The following is a 19411-nucleotide window of genomic DNA, read 5'->3' as shown; positions in this document are numbered from 1 at the left end:
CCATGGAAATGGTTTAATTGCCCATTACAGGAAATTCCAACCAACCCTTCAATTGAAAGCATTCATAGTTTGAACCTACAGTCTTAAATCAATTCTTAAATATTGTCACATTTTTTCCACTAATCCTAAACTTATTTTATCATAATTCAAATATACTCATATTGAAATACTTAACATTAATCAATGTTCAATTCTCAAGAAATTCTACCCTTACTTCCTCACCAAAATAAACAAAAACAAACAACAGACAAGCAAAACAACAATAACAACAGAAAGAAAATGTCATTAGAACTTTTAGTGATACCTAAGGAATAGGTTCAGTTTTTCTTTTTTAAATATAAGAGGTTTTGGTTATATCTACAGAGAATTATGTCAGTCTCTTCAAGTAATTACAGAGTCTATAATTTTCTTCCTTTTCTTCCCCCTGCCCAAGCAAAATGTAAGCTCTCTGATAATGTTCCAGTGCTATGACTGCCTGATGCCACGCTCCCTACCATAAGGGATCCATGAGCATCACATTAAATGCTTCCTTTTATAAAGTGTCTTGGTCATGGTGTCTCCTTACAACAATAGAACAGTAACTAAGACTCCCCCCTCTGTGTGTGTGTGTGTGTGTGTGTGTGTGTGTGTGTGTGTGTGCTTGTAGGTTTGTCTGTGTCTCTGTGTGTGTATGTTTGATACAGATCACAAACTTACTATATCCAAATCTGAGAACACAAGCTGCTTAATATCTATCCCAATGAGAACATAATGCACATGCAAGAAAATAAATATAAGAGCAAATAATGATATTTAAAATAAGCTTTCAAATACTTATTCTTATACTCATTAAATGCATTTTAGTACCTACTGTGTGCTAGGCATATACCTGAAGATACAGGTATAAAACATATAGGCCTTTCTTTCTAGAAACTCGAAGTATAGTAATGGACACAGAAAAGTAAATACGCTGCATGGTAAATAGTAACATGATAAAGATGTGTGCCTTTATTTTCTGAAATTTTCTAAAAGATTTCAGAAGAGGGGCTCATACCTCATAGTGGACATTAACAATAGTCAAGGTAATGGTTGGGTACAGCAAAACTAGTCAAAAATCACATTACTAAGAGATCTGAGTTTGCATTCCAGATTGACCATAGTCTAATAAATACAAAAACATACTATGTAAGGTTATAAAAGTAGACAGACAGGAGAATTTTGAAAGGCAGAGTTCTAGTAATTAATTGAGCAGATATCACTTATTCCCTTGTACTCTATAAGGTAACCCAATGAAGAGCGGGGATGGAAAAGTAATCAACACAACTGACTTGACTTGCTGTCAGATCATTCTATCACACTCATTGTCGATCCAGTGTTGAAAACACAAATATACAAATGTTTGTGAATGAGGACCTTCCAAATTCTGCTCATATTTGCAGCAAAGAGTAGAAAAGAAATGAATGCACCCATGCTTGTACTCAGCTTGATTTCTGTAGTTTCATACCATTCAAGATCTCCTGCTCAGAGAATAGTCCTATCCAAATTCAAATAGAACCTCCCGTGTGAATTAACTTCATCAAGAAAATCTCCTACAGATGTGCCCACATTTTAACTTAATCTAGACAATCCCTCTTTGGGAGTTATTTTCCAAGTGTTTCTAGATTGTATCAAGTTGACAATTAAAGCCATTCATCACAGCACATAATTATATATAAGTTGAGTGAGTCAGAGTTAGAACACAGAATAACTCATCTTAGTTCACGGTCCATTCCACTATATTATGTGTAAGATACTACACATACAAATATGTATATATAACTTCATATGCAACACAAATATGCATTGTATATTGGTAGTGTTCAAATAGACTTAGAAAATCATAGGCTTTGTCTCCAACACTTGCTGCTTTTGAAGAGGACTCAGGTTTGGTTCCCAGTACCCATATCAGGCAACACATAATCTCCTATAACTCTAGATCCAGAGGGTCTCATATCCTCTTCTTGTCTTCCTGGGTGTCAGCCCACATACATTCAGGTGCACACACACATATACATAAAAATTTATAACACAGGGAGAGAGAGAGAGAGAGAGAGAGAGAGAGAGAGAGACAGAGACAGAGACAGAGACAGAGACAGAGACAGACAGACAGAGACAGAGACAGAGAGAGAGTCTTAGTTACTGATCTATTGTTGTGAAGACACACAACAGTCAAGGTAACTTACAAAAGAAAGCATTTAATTTGGGGCTCATGATTCCCTCATGGCAGGGAGCATGGCATAGGGCCGTCATAGCGTTGGAACATTATTTGAGAACTTATATTTTGCTGAGAGAGACAGACAGACCGACAGGGGGTGGGAGAAATTTCTAAGCAGGTGCATTGACTAGCCACTTAAGTCTTTCATTGAATCCAGATGTTTGACATCCTGGATATCCAATACCTGAATGATTCCTGGGTTTTGCTCCAGATGTCTTGAAATCTTATAATCATGGTTGAGATCTTTCTATGTCCTGGGGTTACAGTCAAAATCAACCCTGGATAACTTACTGTTACTTTTGAAAACAGTTAAGTATTTTCGAATGATGGATAATTAAAAAAAAAAAAAAAAACTCGTCCTGTATATAAAGAAACAGTGTTCTTTATTTTGCCAAGTCACTGTTTGTGTGGAGATATTTGCTCTCTGAGTAAACAGTAGGCACTCAGTGAGAATAGTGCGAGGCTGAGGAAAGAACACTGCTGAATCACTCAGAAAGAAAATGCTTGCACTTGCACATTATTTATTCATGTTCATTTCCCTCTTTTTCCCCTGACGTGTTGGCTTTGATCTTTTCACAGAAAAACATTTTCACCTTATAAACTCTTAAACCCTACTGACAACCACTCAAATTCCCCAGGAACAGGTTTGTGGTGCATCTGAGCAGAGCTCAGAATCTTCTTTTACTAAAGCAAGGCACAAGGATAAAGGTGCATTTCTTAAAGTTTTCTGTAATACATCCATATATAGTCATATCAAGTAAGCCATATCTGTTTCCCAGATGGCAAGCCACATGTGGATATTAAATGAATCAGGTCATATTTCTACCTTCTACACTCTTCCTATTCAAAGATTTCTGAATCTCAATATTTATTTATTTATTTATTTATTTATTTATTTATTTATTTATTTATTTATGTTCCACTCTCCTTTGCTACCTCATCGGTTTTGGGTATTGAACTCAAGTCTTCAAATTTGGCGGTAAGCTTCTATCCACTGAGTGGCAAGCCCTAAGTTTTGGGTTTTCATTCTCGGAACAACTTTAATATCAGTCTTCTATATCTCCTTCAAATGCTCTAAGTCTTGCTCAGATTATTTTTATTATTAAGAAATTTTCTATTCATTTTACATACCAACAACAGATCCCCTTCTCCTCCTCCAGCCTCTCCACACCGCCCCCCTCCGCCCCACAACCTAACCCCATTCCCACCTCCTCCAAGTCAAGGCCTCCTATGGGCAGTCAACAGAACCTGGTACATTCAGTTGAGGCAGGTCCAAGCCCCTCCCCTGCACCAAGGCTGTGCTATGTGTCCCACCATAGGCACTGGGCTCCAAAAAGTCCACTCATGCACCAGGGATAGATCCTGATAGCACTGCCAGGGTATCCCCTAAACAACCATCTGTCCTATGCAGAGGGCCAAGTCCAGTCCAGTGGAGGCTCCACAGTTATTGGTCCACAGTTCTTGAGTTCCCATTAGTTTAGCCTCAGTGATTCCTGGACTACTCCCACCCCCAGTAATCTCCCCAACCACTTATCTGCTGAATTCTAGGAGTGCTCCATGCTGCCAATGTCTGAATGGAACTTAGGGCCTATGTATTTATGTCAGGAAGAAATTCTATTCTCATTACTGACCTTCAGTTGTGAGTCTGGTAAATGAATGCACAATAAGCTAAGAAATTAATGCAACGATAAACAGGTTTTTAACCTAGGGTCCACAGTATGATGAACCTCTTGAAACTATCTGCAAAGTTTCAGCCTATGGATTCAATTTTCTCTAGAGTTCCTCTTATTTTCATTAGATTCTCAAAATGATCCCTGTTTGCCAAATGTGTAAGGATTACATGGTTTGTAGTTTATGGCCTTATCAGGAAAGATTCTGTCTGTGCTTTGGTCTTCAGCTGAAAAGATGTGATCTGAGAACATGTTTCCTCTGGACTTCCCAGGGACCATGAAGAAAAAATGGTAATAAACTCATAGATCTACTTAAAGAAAGGAAGCTCAGTGATGGGGCCTGTGAGTGACATTGTCATTGTCATTACTATTAATTTTCTTCTTAGCATGTTCATAATGCTGGGCAATTTAAAATGCTTTATTATGTCCTGTCTCCATTTCCATTCTTTGTCTAGCCTTTCTCCTCCCCTTCTCCAGGACCTTGATTAGATTGATTTTCTATAGCAGGATCTGCCCTGGAGGCTAACAAAGGTTAATTTTTTAAACAAATTAAAGACAGCAGGACCTTTGTTTATAGTGAGTTGCTGGTGCAACTGGTCATTCAGGAACTGAGGTAAGTAGAAGTATAAAGCCAAACCTCTGTTAACCCATTGCTTCTCCCTTCTGTCATTCTCTTGGCCATAGTGGCTCCTCATGTATCTCCTTTTATTACCTACCCACTTCTGCTTCTCTCTTGTATACCTGGGTCATTTCTGCCTATTTAGCTTAGCTACAACTAATGCTATGGGTAATATATAACATTTATTAATAGATACTTTCTATGTCTTCAGACTAGTTTGTCCATTTCAAAATATTTTACCATACATAAGATTTTTATTGTGCCATGGAAGGCATCATTTCTTCCACTTGGTAAGCGAATTAAGTAGTAGCAGAGGCTATGGTAACTTGTTGAAAATTTAGCAAGAAGGCAAGCAAGAAGATTCTTTTTTTTTTACCTTTAAGTATTTATTAGAGATACTATGAAAACCATAAATTACCCAGATGTGTTTCACAGTGGCAAGAATCTTACACGTTTAACGGGGTTAGTTGGCTAATTTAAAATACATCCAATAAGGAAAAGAAAATGATTCTTCTGAGCTGGGGGTCTCCTGTAGCCTGAGTTGGAGCAGAACTTCCTCCAAAGTGCTAGGCTTACAGGCACGCACCACCATGCCTTGTTTAGAAGAAAACCATTACAATTTTTCAAAGAACATTTAAGGAACAAGGTAGACAACACATTTATCTTAATATGTAATTTTGTGTCATTGTCTCAAAAACATCTTGTTCAGTGGATTAAAAAGGGTCCGTCCACTTTATGAGCGTATGCATATACTCAATGCAAAAAAAATTTTTTTTTACAGTATTGTAAGTCCCAAAGCTGAGGTGGCCCGGGCACAGGCAGCACTGGCGGTGAACATCAGCGTGGCACAGGGCCTGCAGGATGTTCTGAGGACCAACTTGTGGCCTAAGGACACCATGAAGATGCTTGTTTCTGGTGCTAGAGACATCAAGCTTACTAAAGATGGCAATGTGCTGCTTCATGAAATGCAAGTCCAACACCCAACAGCCTCTCTAATAGCAAAAGTAGCTACAGCCCTGGATGACATCACTGGCGATGGTACCAGGTCCAATGTCCTTATCATCGGGGAGCTGCTGAAGCAGGCCGACCTCTACATTTCTGAGGGTCTTCACCCCAGGATAATAACTGAAGGTTTTGAAGCTGCTAGGGAAAAGGCACTCCAGTTTTTGGAACAAGTCAAAGTGAGCAGAGAGATGGACAGAGAAACCCTGATCGATGTGGCCAGAACATCTCTGCGAACTAAAGTTCATGCTGAACTTGCAGATGTCTTAACAGAGTCTGTAGTGGACTCCATTTTGGCCATTAAGAAAAAAGATGAACCCATTGACCTCTTCATGGTTGAGATCATGGAGATGAAACATAAATCTGAAACTGATTCAAGCTTAATCAGAGGGCTTGTTTTGGATCATGGAGCACGGCATCCTGATATGAAGAAAAGAGTAGAAAATGCCTACATCCTCACGTGCAACGTGTCCTTAGAATATGAGAAAACAGAAGTGAATTCTGGTTTTTCTACAAGAGTGCGGAAGAGAGAGAGAAACTAGTGAAGGCTGAAAGAAAATTCATTGAAGACAGAGTTAAGAAGATAGTAGAGCTGAAAAGGAAAGTCTGTGGTGATTTCGATAAAGGATTTGTCATCATTAACCAAAAGGGGATTGACCCCTTTTCCTTAGATGTCCTTGCAAAAGAAGGCATTGTGGCTCTGCGCAGGGCCAAGAGGAGAAACATGGAGAGGCTGACACTTGCTTGTGATGATGGGGTAGCTCTGAATTCCTTTGACGATCTGAATCCTGACTGGGCCATGCAGGTCTTGTCTATGAGTATACGTTTGTTGAAGAGAAATTCACCTTCATTGAGAAATGTAGCAAGAAGATTCTTGAAATTCTATCTGTTTTGTTCCATGTTACACTGGCTTGTGCCAGTTCTGTACTTGAGAGATTCAGGACTGAGGTTCCAGTGGTTATTGTTTATAAATCCCAAAATGAAACAGGCAGCTTTTTGGCTTATTCTTCAGTGAGAGGTACTTTGCTTAGTGGACTAATGTCTGATTGTAGAAAATTGATTATGCACACTACCTTGCAGAAACGTTCACTGAAAGTAGATTGCTAGTTATTAAAACAAGGCTGTTTTTGACTCATCATTTTGTTGACAATCCAGAGATTTTCAGATAGAAAGCTCAGCCTTTTCTGTTCCTTGACAATTTATATCATTTGATAGAGAAGCTAAATTGAATTAGATGAAGTCAGCTTACATTTTTAAAACTTGCTGTTTTAATCTAGATATACCTAGAAAATTAAAAGTTCATACACATGCCTGCCAGCTGTTCTGTTGCTCCTGCCTTAATTCCATAATCATCTGTTATTATCACCAGAAATGCCAGGCATATTTCTTCCTCCTCTTCCTAAATTGTCAGTCCTCAAAAGAACACCCAAACCATGCCATAAATAATGACAAAAGCTTGTTACACAACCTAATACTTCAATGAAATTAAATGAGGGACAAAGAATAGAAAAGTGCTAGATTCATGCTTCTGGCAAGGGGAAGACTTACAAGTGACAATCTCATTCTGTACAGGAAGTGATTCAAACCCTTAAGGTAAATGGAATTGTCAGATCCTAAATGAATTGTGTGAATGATTTAGAAACTATTCAAAGAATGATTTAAGCAAAGTGCAGTGCTTCAGTATTAGAGGAGTCCAGCCAGCTATCTATCTATCTATCTATCTATCTATCTATCTATCTATCTATCTATCTATCTATCTATCCATCTATAAAATATTCATTAATTGCTGTGATATACGTGTTGATGCATGCATGCAAATGCACACACACACATACAATTCAACCTACTCACTCTGTATGTTACTTATTTGTATGTATGTTTTCAGGGATGACTATTTGGTCTTAAAGCTAAAATAGTAATATTTTTTCTTGTTAATTTGTCTGGCTACTAGTGAAGCCAAATTCATAGATTTAGTTGTAAAAGCCAAGCAGCTTCACTACAGTTACAACCACCTAACCCATCATTATGATATTGACCGATGAAATGTCTGTTTATTGTGAAGAGGACATATGTGGATGGGTAGGTAATTAAGAAGAAATTGTATCTAAAAAAATACCTCAAAGCATATACATATGCTCTAATGGTTTAGGTTAGTATGGTTCTTTTTGCATACATATGTTAGCACAAACTAGACTATCAGGGAGGCTTTTGTTGTAGCATGAATCTTGAAAGTTCTTATTAATAAAAACAAACCTGGAACTGGGTATTTGGGTGAATTCTGGAAGGTCAGAGAAGCAGAAAAAGCCACAGCTACCTCACCTCTCCTCTTTCCTCAGACTGGAATCCTCTGAGTTCTCATCCAGAATGAATCTCAGCTGAACTGTTACTCACAGCCTGAAAGCTTAACCAGGCAAAAGCTTCTAGTTTCTGGTCTTCACACTTTATATACCTTTCTGCTTTCTGTCATCACTCCCTGGGATTAAAGGCTCACTTTCTGGGATTAAAGGTGTGAGTCACCATGCCTGCCTATTTCCAATGCGGCCTTGAACTCACAGAGATCCAGAGGGATTTCTGCCTCTGGAATACTAGGATTAAAGGTGTGAGTGCCACCATTTTCTAGCCTCTGTATCTAGAGGCTGTTCTGTTCTCTGACCCCAGAAAAGTTTATTAGTGTGCACAATATTTTGGGGAACACAATACCACCACATTTTGTTAGAAATTTGCTATCAGCTTTGAAGATGAACAACCAAGACAAAATGTCTCCTTCAGAAACCAATACCCCTAGTATAATATTTCATTAGAAAAGCAACTTAGCTGTAGCACCAGACAACGACTTCAAAATAGAAATGTGGATGTGTTCAAGGACGTTAAAGAGAATATGAATAAATGCCTCAATTAATACTGTAAAAACATAAACAATTGAATGAAATAATGAAAACACTTCAAGATATGAAAATAGAACTTAAGAAATAAATCAAATCAATAAAGAAAAAACAAACTGAAATAATACTCTAAATGAATAACCCAGGAAGTTAAACATAAACCTCAGAGGAAAGCCTCACAACAGATTAGATGAAGAGGAAGAGAGACTACTATCAGGTACCAAAGATAAGGTAGAAAAGTTAGATCACCCAGTCAAAGAAACTGTTAAATCTACCCAAAAATTAAAATTATAGGTATAAAATCTGGATGCTATGAAAAGAACAAACCAGCAAATAATAGGTATAGACCAAAAAAAAAAAAAAAAAAAAAACACCCTCTGGTCAAAGACAGAAAATATTTTTGGGGGCTTTGTTGGGAGTGGGTTGAGATCCTCCTGCCTCTGTCTCTCTAGTGTTGGGATTAATGGCATATACCACCACCTCCCAGCTCTAGAAAATATTCATAACAAAGTCATAGATAAAAATTTCCCGAGTCTAGAGAAACAAATGTCTATTAAGGTATAAGAAGTATACAGAACACTGAACAGAATGGACCAGAAAAGAAATTCCCCATGACACATAATAATCAAAACAATAAATGTACAGAACAAAGAAAGGATATTAAAAGTTGCAAAGGAAAAAGACCAAATTACGTGTAAAAGCAGACCCATTAGTGTTGCTGGAGGGCTTCTCTCCAGGTTCCCCAAGCCCCGCAGTCCCACAATCCACGTATAAAATAATCACTCAGACGCTTATATCACTTATAAACTGTATGGCCGTGGCAGGCTTCTTGCTAACTGTTCTTTTATCTTAAATTAACCTATTTTTTATAAATCTATACCTTGCCACGTGGCTGGTGGCTTACCAGAGTCTTTACATGCTGCTTGTCCTGGCGGTGGCTGCAGTGTCTCTCTGCCTCAGCCTTCTGCATCCCAGAATTCTCCTCTCTCCTTGTCCCACCTACTTCCTGCCTGGCCACTGGCCAATCAGTGTTTTATTTATTGACCAATCAGAGCAATTTGCCATACAGACCATCCCACAGCACATTAGAATAACACTTGAGTTTCAATGGAGACTCCAAAAGCAAGTGACTGGAGAGATGATCTAGACACTTAAGAGACCACAGATTCCAGCTGAGACTATTATACCAACAAAACTATCAGTAGTAATTTAAGGATAAAGAGAAACTTCTCATGATAAAAACAAATTCAAGGAATTTGTGTCTACCAACACAGTTCTACAGAAGATACAAGAATGGAAACTTTAGTCTAAAAATGGTTAACCCAACCAAAAAGACACAAGCAATAAATAACCTCAGGACAGTAAAACAAAAAAGATTTAAAACAAAAATACCTCAACAACAAGACAACATGAATTAATACACACTGTTCAATAATAACTCAATATTAACTGTCTCAGTTCCCTAACAAAACACGCAGACTGGCAGATTGGATTATAAAATCAGATCCATATTTTTGCTGCTTCTAATAAACCCAACCCACCATCAAGTGAACTCATTGGCAAGGGAAGTACTTTCTGAACAGGATCCCAATAGTACAGGCACTAAAACCAACAATTAATAAATGGGATCTCATGAAACTAAAAGGTTTCTGTACAGCAAAGGACACCACCATTTGAGCAAAAGGCAGTCTAAAGAATGGGAAATCATCTGTACCAATTATATAGCTGACAGAAGGTTGTATCTAGAATATACAAAGAACTAAAAAAAAAAAAAAAAAAAAAAAAAAAAAAAAAAAAAAAAAACCCTGAACATCAAGAAAACTAATAACCCAATTTTAGAAAGGGACAGAACTAAATAGAAAATTCTCAAAAGATGAAACACAAATGGCTGAGGAACACTTAAAAATATTCAACATCCATAGCCATCAGGGAAATACAAATTAAAACTACTTTGAGATTTCATCTTACATCAGTCAGAACGGACAAGTTTAATTAAACAAATTACAACAGATTTGAGGGAGCAGAGAAAGGGGAAAACCTATTCATTGTAAACTGGTGTAGCCACTATGAAAATCACTATGGTGGTTTCTCAAAAAGTTGAAAATAGCTCTATCACAAGATCCAGCTATACCACTTTTAGCAGGAATACACAAAGGACTCTACATATTACTATAGAGATATTTGATCATCCATATTCATTACTACTCAATAAAATCCAGAACTTGGAAAAAGCTTAGAAATTCATCAATTGATGAACGGAAAATGAAAATATGGCACATTTACAAAATGGACTATTATTTAGCTGATAAGAAAAATGATATTCACAGGTAAACTGATGGAGTAAGAAGCAGTCATCTTGTGCTGGCTATTTTTATATCAACTTGACACAAAACATAGTCATTTTGGAATAGGAAATATCAATTGAGAAAACACCCCACCAGACTGGCCTGCAGGCAAGCATGTGATGCATTTTCTTGGTTGATGATTGATATAGGAGGGCCCAGCTCACTGTGAGCAGTGCCATCCCTGGGCTGTTGGTCTGTGGTGCTGTAAGAAAGAAGGCTGAATAATATCAGAAAAACAAGCAAGCACTTCTCTTTCAGTCCTACTTCCAGGTTCCTGCCCTGACTTTCCTCAATGATGGACTGTGCTGTGGAATTTTAAGCATAAATAAACCCTTTCTTCCCTACATTTCTCTTGGTCACTTTTTAAAAATCATAGCCATTGAAATTCTAATTAAGACACATGCTGAGTGAGGTAACCCACATTCGGAAAGACAAGCATTGCTTGTTTTCTCTCCTATTTGTGGATGTTAGTTTTTATCTTTTAGATATGTGTGATTTATTTAGAATACCCAAAGAAGTTAGGTAGTAAATGGCTTGGGGAGAAGGGAGAGGAGGGGATAGTTCAAGGAAGAAAAACCAGAGTATTGTTTTATAAAGTGTAAATCACAACCGGAAGAATAATTGGATGGAGATAGGAGGGCATGGTGGAATATGGGGAGGGATAATTGACACTGAAGGCCTTTAGAAAAGCCATATGGAAACCTACTCCTGTAGATGCTTCCTAAAATACATACACATACAAAAGACCCTCAAAGGGAGTTACTATAATGGCGGGTGGTGTTTCCCCAACTACATGTCATATGCAACTAAGGAAAATGTCGAGTTTGGGGAATAGATTATGTCTTCTTTAATCATTGGCCCAAAAGGGTTCCTTAGACATCCCAAACATTACAGGCCATTGCCAATACTATTGTTACCCTCCAGAACTTGATAGTAAGATCCTGTTGTTAAAGGCAACACACTGTTATGCCAAAGTATGTAGAGAAATCTAGCTGGTACTCAACTGGAAGCTTCACTGCTGCTGGCTGGTGTTCATAGTGCTGACAGACACATATACTACTGGAGGAGAAAAATAATCATCAATATCATCCAGCTACAAAATTTGCCAGCTACAATAATGACCTGTCTGCATGATATGCCTGCTCATACAATAGTGGAAGGAATTTTATGGGTGTAGCCAACCACTTATTTATTGGCATTAGTATCCACGTCATGAGATGGAACTCATACCCAACACTGTTAATGAGGCCAAGAACCAGAAACTAGTACATTATGGACCCTAGCTGAAAACCTATTGGATCTGAATGCTATATTGCTATACATATAGATCAGAAATCACTCAATCCTCAGCAATGAATCTTCTTTTTGAAATAAATGGTTATTAACACTGAAACCCACAACTAGACCTTGTGTGGAAAGTGAGAGCCTTCAGAATGCTCATCCCTAAGTGGAATATTTTTACCACACTCTGCCCCTCAAGGGTCAGGTATATATGTGGAAGATGGAGTGGGAAGACAGTAATGACAGAGGTGGTGGATGACTCCAAGCAAACAGCTCTTTCTGAACACAACAGGGCAGCTGCATATAAGAAATCGCAGAGACTGACAGCATGAACAAAACCTGCATAAACTCAAGTCAGGCAAAATCCCAGCATGGAGGATAGGAAGTGGGCGAAAAGTCTCATACTTATCCAAAAATCAATTCACAATTGATAGCTTCAGGGAGAGAGAAGATCAGTTGTCTTTAATGCAGTGAAGCAGGGTATATTGACTATATGTTAGGGCAGGTCTCATACTCAGGGGTAGATTTCCAAGACAAACCAGATTCTGTTTCTTTGTGTGTGTGTGTGTGTGTGTGTGTGTGTGTGTGTGTGTGTTGAGGGGAGACTGTAAGAGAGAGAAAAATCATAAAGTTGGGTGTGTAGGGAGACAAGGAAAGATCTGGGAAGAGTCAGGGGAGGGAAAAGAATATAATCAAAATATATTTTATGAAATTCTTAAAGAATAAATAAAAACATTAAAAACCTGATTCATAGGGTGGGATACCTCGCTCAGCCTTGACACACGGGGGAGGGACTTGATCCTGCCTCAACTTGATATGCCAGACTTTGTTGACTCCCCAAAGGAGGCCTTACCCTCTCTGAGGAGTGGATGAGGTGTGGGATGGGGGGAGGTAGAGGGGGTGGGAGAAGAGGAGGGAGAGAGAACTGGGATTGATATGTAAAATGAAAAAAATTAAAACAATAAATAAAATAAAAAATGAGCAGCATAAAAAATCTGATTTCTTTTAAATATAAAAATCTTTACTTCAGGAAAATATTATAGCCATAACTGAAAATTAGACTATATAAAATTAAGTATTCACTGTTGTTTGTTTTTTATTCTTTTTGGGGGGTGCCGCCATGCATCCCAAATAAATCACACATGTAGGCTTATTATTATTTATGAATGCCATGCCTTAGCTTGGCTTAGTTTCTTGGCAGTTTTCCTTAATTTATTTCATCTACCCTTTGCCTCTGGGCTTTTCCCCTTCTCTTACTTTATAAATCTTACTCTTACTCCATGGCTTGCTGTGTAGCTTGGTGGCTGGCTCCTGGAGTCCTCCTCCTTCTCTGGCTGCTAGATCTTAGACTTCTCCTTCTAGTTTTCTCCTTGTATATATACTCTCTGCCTGCCAGCCCCACCTATCCCTTCTCCTGCTTTGCTATTGGCTAGTTCTTTATTAGACCACCAGGTGTTTTAGACAGGCACATTGACACAGCTTCACAGAGTTAAACAAATGCAATGTAAACAACAGTAACACACCTTAAAATAATATTCTACTACAAATCACTGATCTAATTCTTTTGAATATAATATTTTAGTATTTAAAGATTTCATACAATATATTCTGATCATACACATTCTCTACTATGCCATCTAAAACCTGCACCACAAGAGAAAACACATCTTTGACACTATAATCTGTCCAAGAACCCATGGCTGGGATGTTCACAGGCCCTGAGGTAAGCCTAATATTATTATTCTGCTAAATAGAAACAGTCTCAAACTACTTTCTAAAATCCTATCACTATACCCATAGATTAGTACAGCTCTCAGACCTCATTAAAGGAGTTTCTTTGTGTAGTGGACAGTGGTAAATACAGAAACTCACAACTTGTAAGTATAGAAAATAAAACTTGATTCTTGGTCTGTCCTATTGGATTAGAGGAAAGGCTGCGTTAATATTTTTAGTACCTCAGTCCAGTTGCTTTAAAATACCAGTCCTAACTATATAATAACCCAACCTGTCTATTATATGGCTATAAATCACATGTAATATATCATCTTCTCCTGTGAAATGTTTTAATTTCTTGCTCACTATCTCTAGACACTGGAAAGGATTTAGCACACACAAAAATACACACACACACACACACACACACACACACACACATTTGTAATTCAGCCTTACAAAACCAAGTATGATTTATATATTTAAAACATCTTAACACAGGAGAAAATTGTTTATATTCTGTTCATTTCAAGCAACCAAGGATGCCAAGTTACTGGTTTATTCTAGTTTTCCCAATATGAAAATCATTAGATTGGGCAGAGAAAAACCTAGTTATTTTGGCTATGACTTCTCAAGGTTTTGGTGAACCCTTCACTTGGATCGTCAAATTAAATATGACCTCTTCAGAAATATGTCTTCTAATCATATCATACTGATTAGGCTTTTCCAGTTAGTTTCCATTATATAATCTAGTTTTTATGTAACCTTTTCAGGCCGCTTGAAAATCTTATTGTTTAATTTAACCAGTAACTGATGTTTTCCCAAACTAAAATGCAAATGCAGTGAGGGCTGACACTTCTGTTCATCTTCTTCACCTTGTTCCCATTGCCTTGAATTGTCCCTGATATATATGGCAAATGGACAATAAATGCCTGTTGAGTGAATGGATCTCTGCTCTATGGGTATGAGTTAAAGTGGTATACTGTTTATTAGTATTGCCACACCTCTTTGTGACACAAGATGGAGTATACTCCTTGTCTCCTTATACTTAGAGAACTATTCTTTGCTTTATAGATAATAATTTGCTACTTACCAGGATATCAATACACTGGGATTTAGTTGGTAGCTATTAGTCAATACTCTGCCCCCTGCCTGAGCTGCTTTGAGAATGAATCTGTAAGCACTGGTGTTTGATCAATGAAGGCTTCCAGACATAGAAAAAGACAAATGGGAAAGTTCCTATTACTTTGTTCTCAGAACTCAGCCATAAAGAAATGTGTTGTATTTTTCTTTTCTGCTAGATCCTGAGGGGCCTTAGATGGGTGGCCTCACAACTGTTCTGCTTAAATCTGAAGTCTGAGAACAAGTAATTAGTGAGCATTTGTTTTTAGATCTGGCAAACATTAGCTAAATGAGGTAAACCTTACAATTTTGCAAGAAGTGTGGAAGCAGTGTGAAATCCAAACACATTAATTCTGATAAAGGAGAAAGGTTTGATGATTAAAGTTAAGTGACATGAAAAATCTAGCTCTACATCTGTGGCTTATGGACACCATTAGATTCCCTTAGTGTTTCAGAAACTGATTACCAGGCTGGTGACATAGTTCAGTGTTCAAATGCTTACATATCACGTAGGAGGCCTTGAATTCAATCCACAGTACTGCAAAAAAAAATTACCTATGCTAATCTTAATAAAATGTACCACAATGTCTGTAGAATATTCCAATGTCGAGGGATGATATTTGCAAGTAGAATCAAATAGTTAATGGAATGGAACTGTAAGCCTAGCACTATCTTGGTTGTTTTACAAGGTTTGGTTAGAAACAATTCTCTATTATATCAGGGTACTTCTGTGTCTCATTCATCCTTGGGGAAAAGTAAGGAAAATTCACTCTCCAGGATTGGGAGTGAGTTTAGTGGTAAAGCTCTTGTTTAGCATATGTAATGCTCTGGGTTCCATCTTCAGCACTTCAAACTAATCAAAGTTTAGCCTGGCTCAGTGGGTAAGTGTTTTATGAGCAAACACATGGATTTGAATTTGGTTCCTAGTACTCATGCAAAAGCCACATGTGGGAGCAGTTTCTTTTATCACCAATGCTGGGTGGGGTCAGATTTAGACTGATGTAGGAAAGCTTGCTGGCCAGCTAGCATAGGCAATACAAAGAGCTCTAGCTAGTTTCAGTGAGAAACCCTGTCTCAAGAAATAAGGTGAACATGAATAGGAATATGTACCTAATAATAAATCTGTGGATATCTATTATAGAGTTATGAGTGCACATGCATGCTTAATACACATACACAGATTTACATGTACACATACACACACATATACATACACACACAGAGACAGACAGACAGACACACACACACAGAGGAAAGAAAGAGAGAGAGAGGGAGAGAGAGAGAGAGAGAGAGAGAGAGAGAGAGAGAGAGAGAGAGAGAGAGAAAGAAAGAAAGAAAGAAAGAAAGAAAGAAAGAAAGAAAGAAAGAAAGAAAGAAAGAATAAAAATTCATTTTGTAAAGCTTCAGTTTTTCTTTAAGGCAGCAGCATATCTTGTTTGAGGCTTGTTCTTGCCAAGAAGGGTTTTGTCTGTTTCTGAGTGGTCTATCTTCACTTTATGATCCTTCTGCATCAGCTTCTCAGGTGTTAGGATTATCGGCAAGCACTACTATTCCTGCTAGAAATAGGTTTTCAAAGGCCAAGATACCTTTCAGAGCACAGTGTTTTTGTTCTAGCAGGATTCCATGTTCAGTAGGGATCTTCCTCACAAAAGCTGGTTCTTCTCAATTGGTCATGTTTGACTTCAGTTTGACATTTATTTATTGACATAGTTCCCCTACTAACAGTAGGATGCCACTGACTTCATAATTTTCAAATTTAGAATCCCAACATTGCTAATATTTTGATTTCTAATCCCAACCTGTAAGTGCTAAATGGGATTTCAATAGTAATATTGAAACAGTTAAAATCAAAACTTAAATAAAACCTTTGGAACCTGAAATAGAAATTAATGATGTGTCTAGTCTTATTGTAACTTGTTATGCCATGCTCAGTTGATATCCCTGGGAGACCTGCTCCTTTTATAAAAAGGGGAAACAGAGGAAGAGTGGATCTGGGGGAGAGGGGAGGGACTGGAGAGGGACTGGGAGCAGTGGAGGGAGGAGAAATTGTGGTCTGGATGTAATATATAAGAGAAGAATATAAATAAATAAATAAATAAATAAATAAATAAATAAATAAATAAATAAATAAATAAATAAATAAATTCATGATGTTTCTGTACTTGGGTTAAAAAGGTACTAATATCAACCCATTTAAAAATATGTTTACTTTTTAAGATTATAATATATTACACTATTTCTCCCTTTCTTTTTCTTCATCCCAACCCTCCTATATATCTCATCAATTTCTCTTTCAAATCCATGATGTACTTCTCTTTGACTGTTTATGTATGTATGTGTATTCCTAAATATACAAATATAACCTTTGTCCATATGATGTTATTTGTACATAAGTATATGTTTTCAGAGTTGACCATTTGGTACTGGATATCAACTCATTTTGAGGTGGATCTTGGATATACTCAAACATAGTAAAATTCTTTTCAAATTGCATTTTAATACCAGTGCAGTTTTACTCATCATATTCTTCATTTATGTCTTCCAGACCATCGTTAACATGTAACATAATCTCATCCTCTACTCTTTCTCTCTTTGAAACAGGATCACATTGTGTATTTCTGGCTGTCTTGGAACTTGCTGTATAGAACAGACTCATTATTATTTTGAAGTTCTTTTGATTCTGCTTTCTGAGGACTGGGCTTATGGACATGTGCCCTCATGCCCACCCTCCATGGGTATGATGGGAGGGAGGAGGCAGCAATAAGACAGATTTATCTTGATTTTAAACCTCACTTTGAAAATTGGTTTCATGATGCATTATTTTGACCTTCTCAGTATTGTATATTTTGATTTGATGGCCATCCCACCTCTTTTCCACAGTTCACTGAGGCTGTAAACAAGAGGCAATGTGCAGTGGCATACCCTGAAAATTATACATTGTTGAAAAGGTCAAAATAGTAGAGCAGAATGTTGCTATTTGTAATTTACAGAATATATGAGACATTCACCTTCAAATAAGTCATTCTCTTGACAGACAGAATAAGCAAACATAAAATGGCACAACATGAATCCATTTGGGAAGCATCGACTCAAAATAAAACATAGTCACAGCCCAATGTCTTTCTTGGTTTCCCAAGATGGTGCAGCATCTATTTTTGTTTCTTCTAGAGGCAAAATAAATCCTGTTAGGTTCTTTAGAATAAAAACTATATGTCATTCAAATGTTACTCTGAAAATATGGAAAGAAATTAAAAAAATATCCCCAAATACATTGTTTCCCCTGCTGCTTAGGAAAAGAGAGGGTAAGGAATGTAACAGGAAAAGCATTGGCTTGGAGTAACTACTTGAGATATTATGTGTCATGTGGATGTGGGACTTTATGTGATGGGTGTACTTTTTCTTTTGAGGCTTGAGTTTCTTCACATGAAAAACAACATGGTTGGACCGTAAGTTCTCTTGAGAGTGCCCTATCTTCAAAAATTCAGATTTCTCATTTGATCGTGTAATTTATATTTCTAATCTCCTTTCACACTTTTCCATAATGGATTTTTTGCAAAATTTGTTACCAACCACTGATGCATGTAATTCCTTCTTTTGAAAGGTAGGGACAATTTTGCCTCCCCTTAAGTCTGTGCTGGGCATGTGACTTACTTTAACCAATAGAGTGAGGCAAATGCTGCACCAATTCAAAGACTAGCCTTCAAGAAAAATAGCATCGCCTGTCTTAGCAGAAAACCTTCCGGTTAAATACATCTTCACTTAGAGTGGATAATAAAAAAAAATGTGTTGGATGTAGATAGATAAGCCACTTAAACTGTGTCTATGTAAGGTGGGCATCAAAGCTCCTGAATTTTCAATGACGCTATGGTGTGACCATAGTCAAATTTAGTCACAGAAAAAGAACCACACAAATGCTCACAGAATCAGGTCAATAATGGAATTATTATTTTCAACCCTCTAAATCTGGCAGAGGTGATTTTATACAATAATAAGTCTTTAGAACAATTTTTTAATAATATGTTATCACTTTCACCTAACTATGTCCAATCTGTCACTAAATATGCTACATTTCAAGATTATAAAGACAGAAATTATGTTTCTATTATTCATTGCTAGCTTGTAACCCTATATCTGAGACATAGAAAGTTAATTTTAAGTGAGTGTTCTTAGTCTTACCCCATGAACAACAACCACATCTCTTTTCTCAAATGACTCATTTATCATTTTCCAGAAATTATATAATATCCTTTAAACTAAGGCCCTCATAAAACAAAGCTGTGGACATATGTTCAGGACCTCTCTGTACTACTTTGGCAACCATTTTGTGATGTGTGAAATTATTTCAAGACAAGAAGCTAAAAATACAGGTGTACATAAGTACTATCATTAACCATCTTTGGTAGGAGTGCTTTATTGAGATTCTGCATGATTTAATCATGATCCAGCTCTCTGAACTTGCTTCTGCCACCCTTATCTAATCTAATGTTCTAGCTATACTAGACTTAAGACATGAAAAATAGCTGTACTTTTCTGCTTCTGTAAGA

At 37.3% G+C, this 19411-nt stretch overlaps 2 protein-coding genes across 2 annotated transcripts in view; one reads left to right on the top strand and one right to left on the bottom strand.

Moving 5' to 3' along the window:
* Positions 1 to 19411, bottom strand: part of Il1rapl2 (interleukin 1 receptor accessory protein like 2) — a 1202523-nt gene that overhangs the window by 268191 nt on the left and 914921 nt on the right. The gene's annotated exons all lie outside the window — the stretch shown is intronic.
* LOC114710482 (T-complex protein 1 subunit zeta-like) lies at positions 4927 to 6631 on the top strand. Its single transcript, XM_037199227.1, is given in 3 exon segments — positions 4927 to 6025; positions 6028 to 6315; positions 6318 to 6631. Coding segments are annotated over 3 exon segments (1362 nt in total). The 5' UTR covers positions 4927 to 5265.

The sequence above is a fragment of the Peromyscus leucopus genome, chromosome X (assembly GCF_004664715.2).
Source record: "Peromyscus leucopus breed LL Stock chromosome X, UCI_PerLeu_2.1, whole genome shotgun sequence".
NCBI lineage: Eukaryota > Metazoa > Chordata > Mammalia > Rodentia > Cricetidae > Peromyscus > Peromyscus leucopus.
This window is presented reverse-complemented; position numbering and strand designations above follow the sequence as displayed.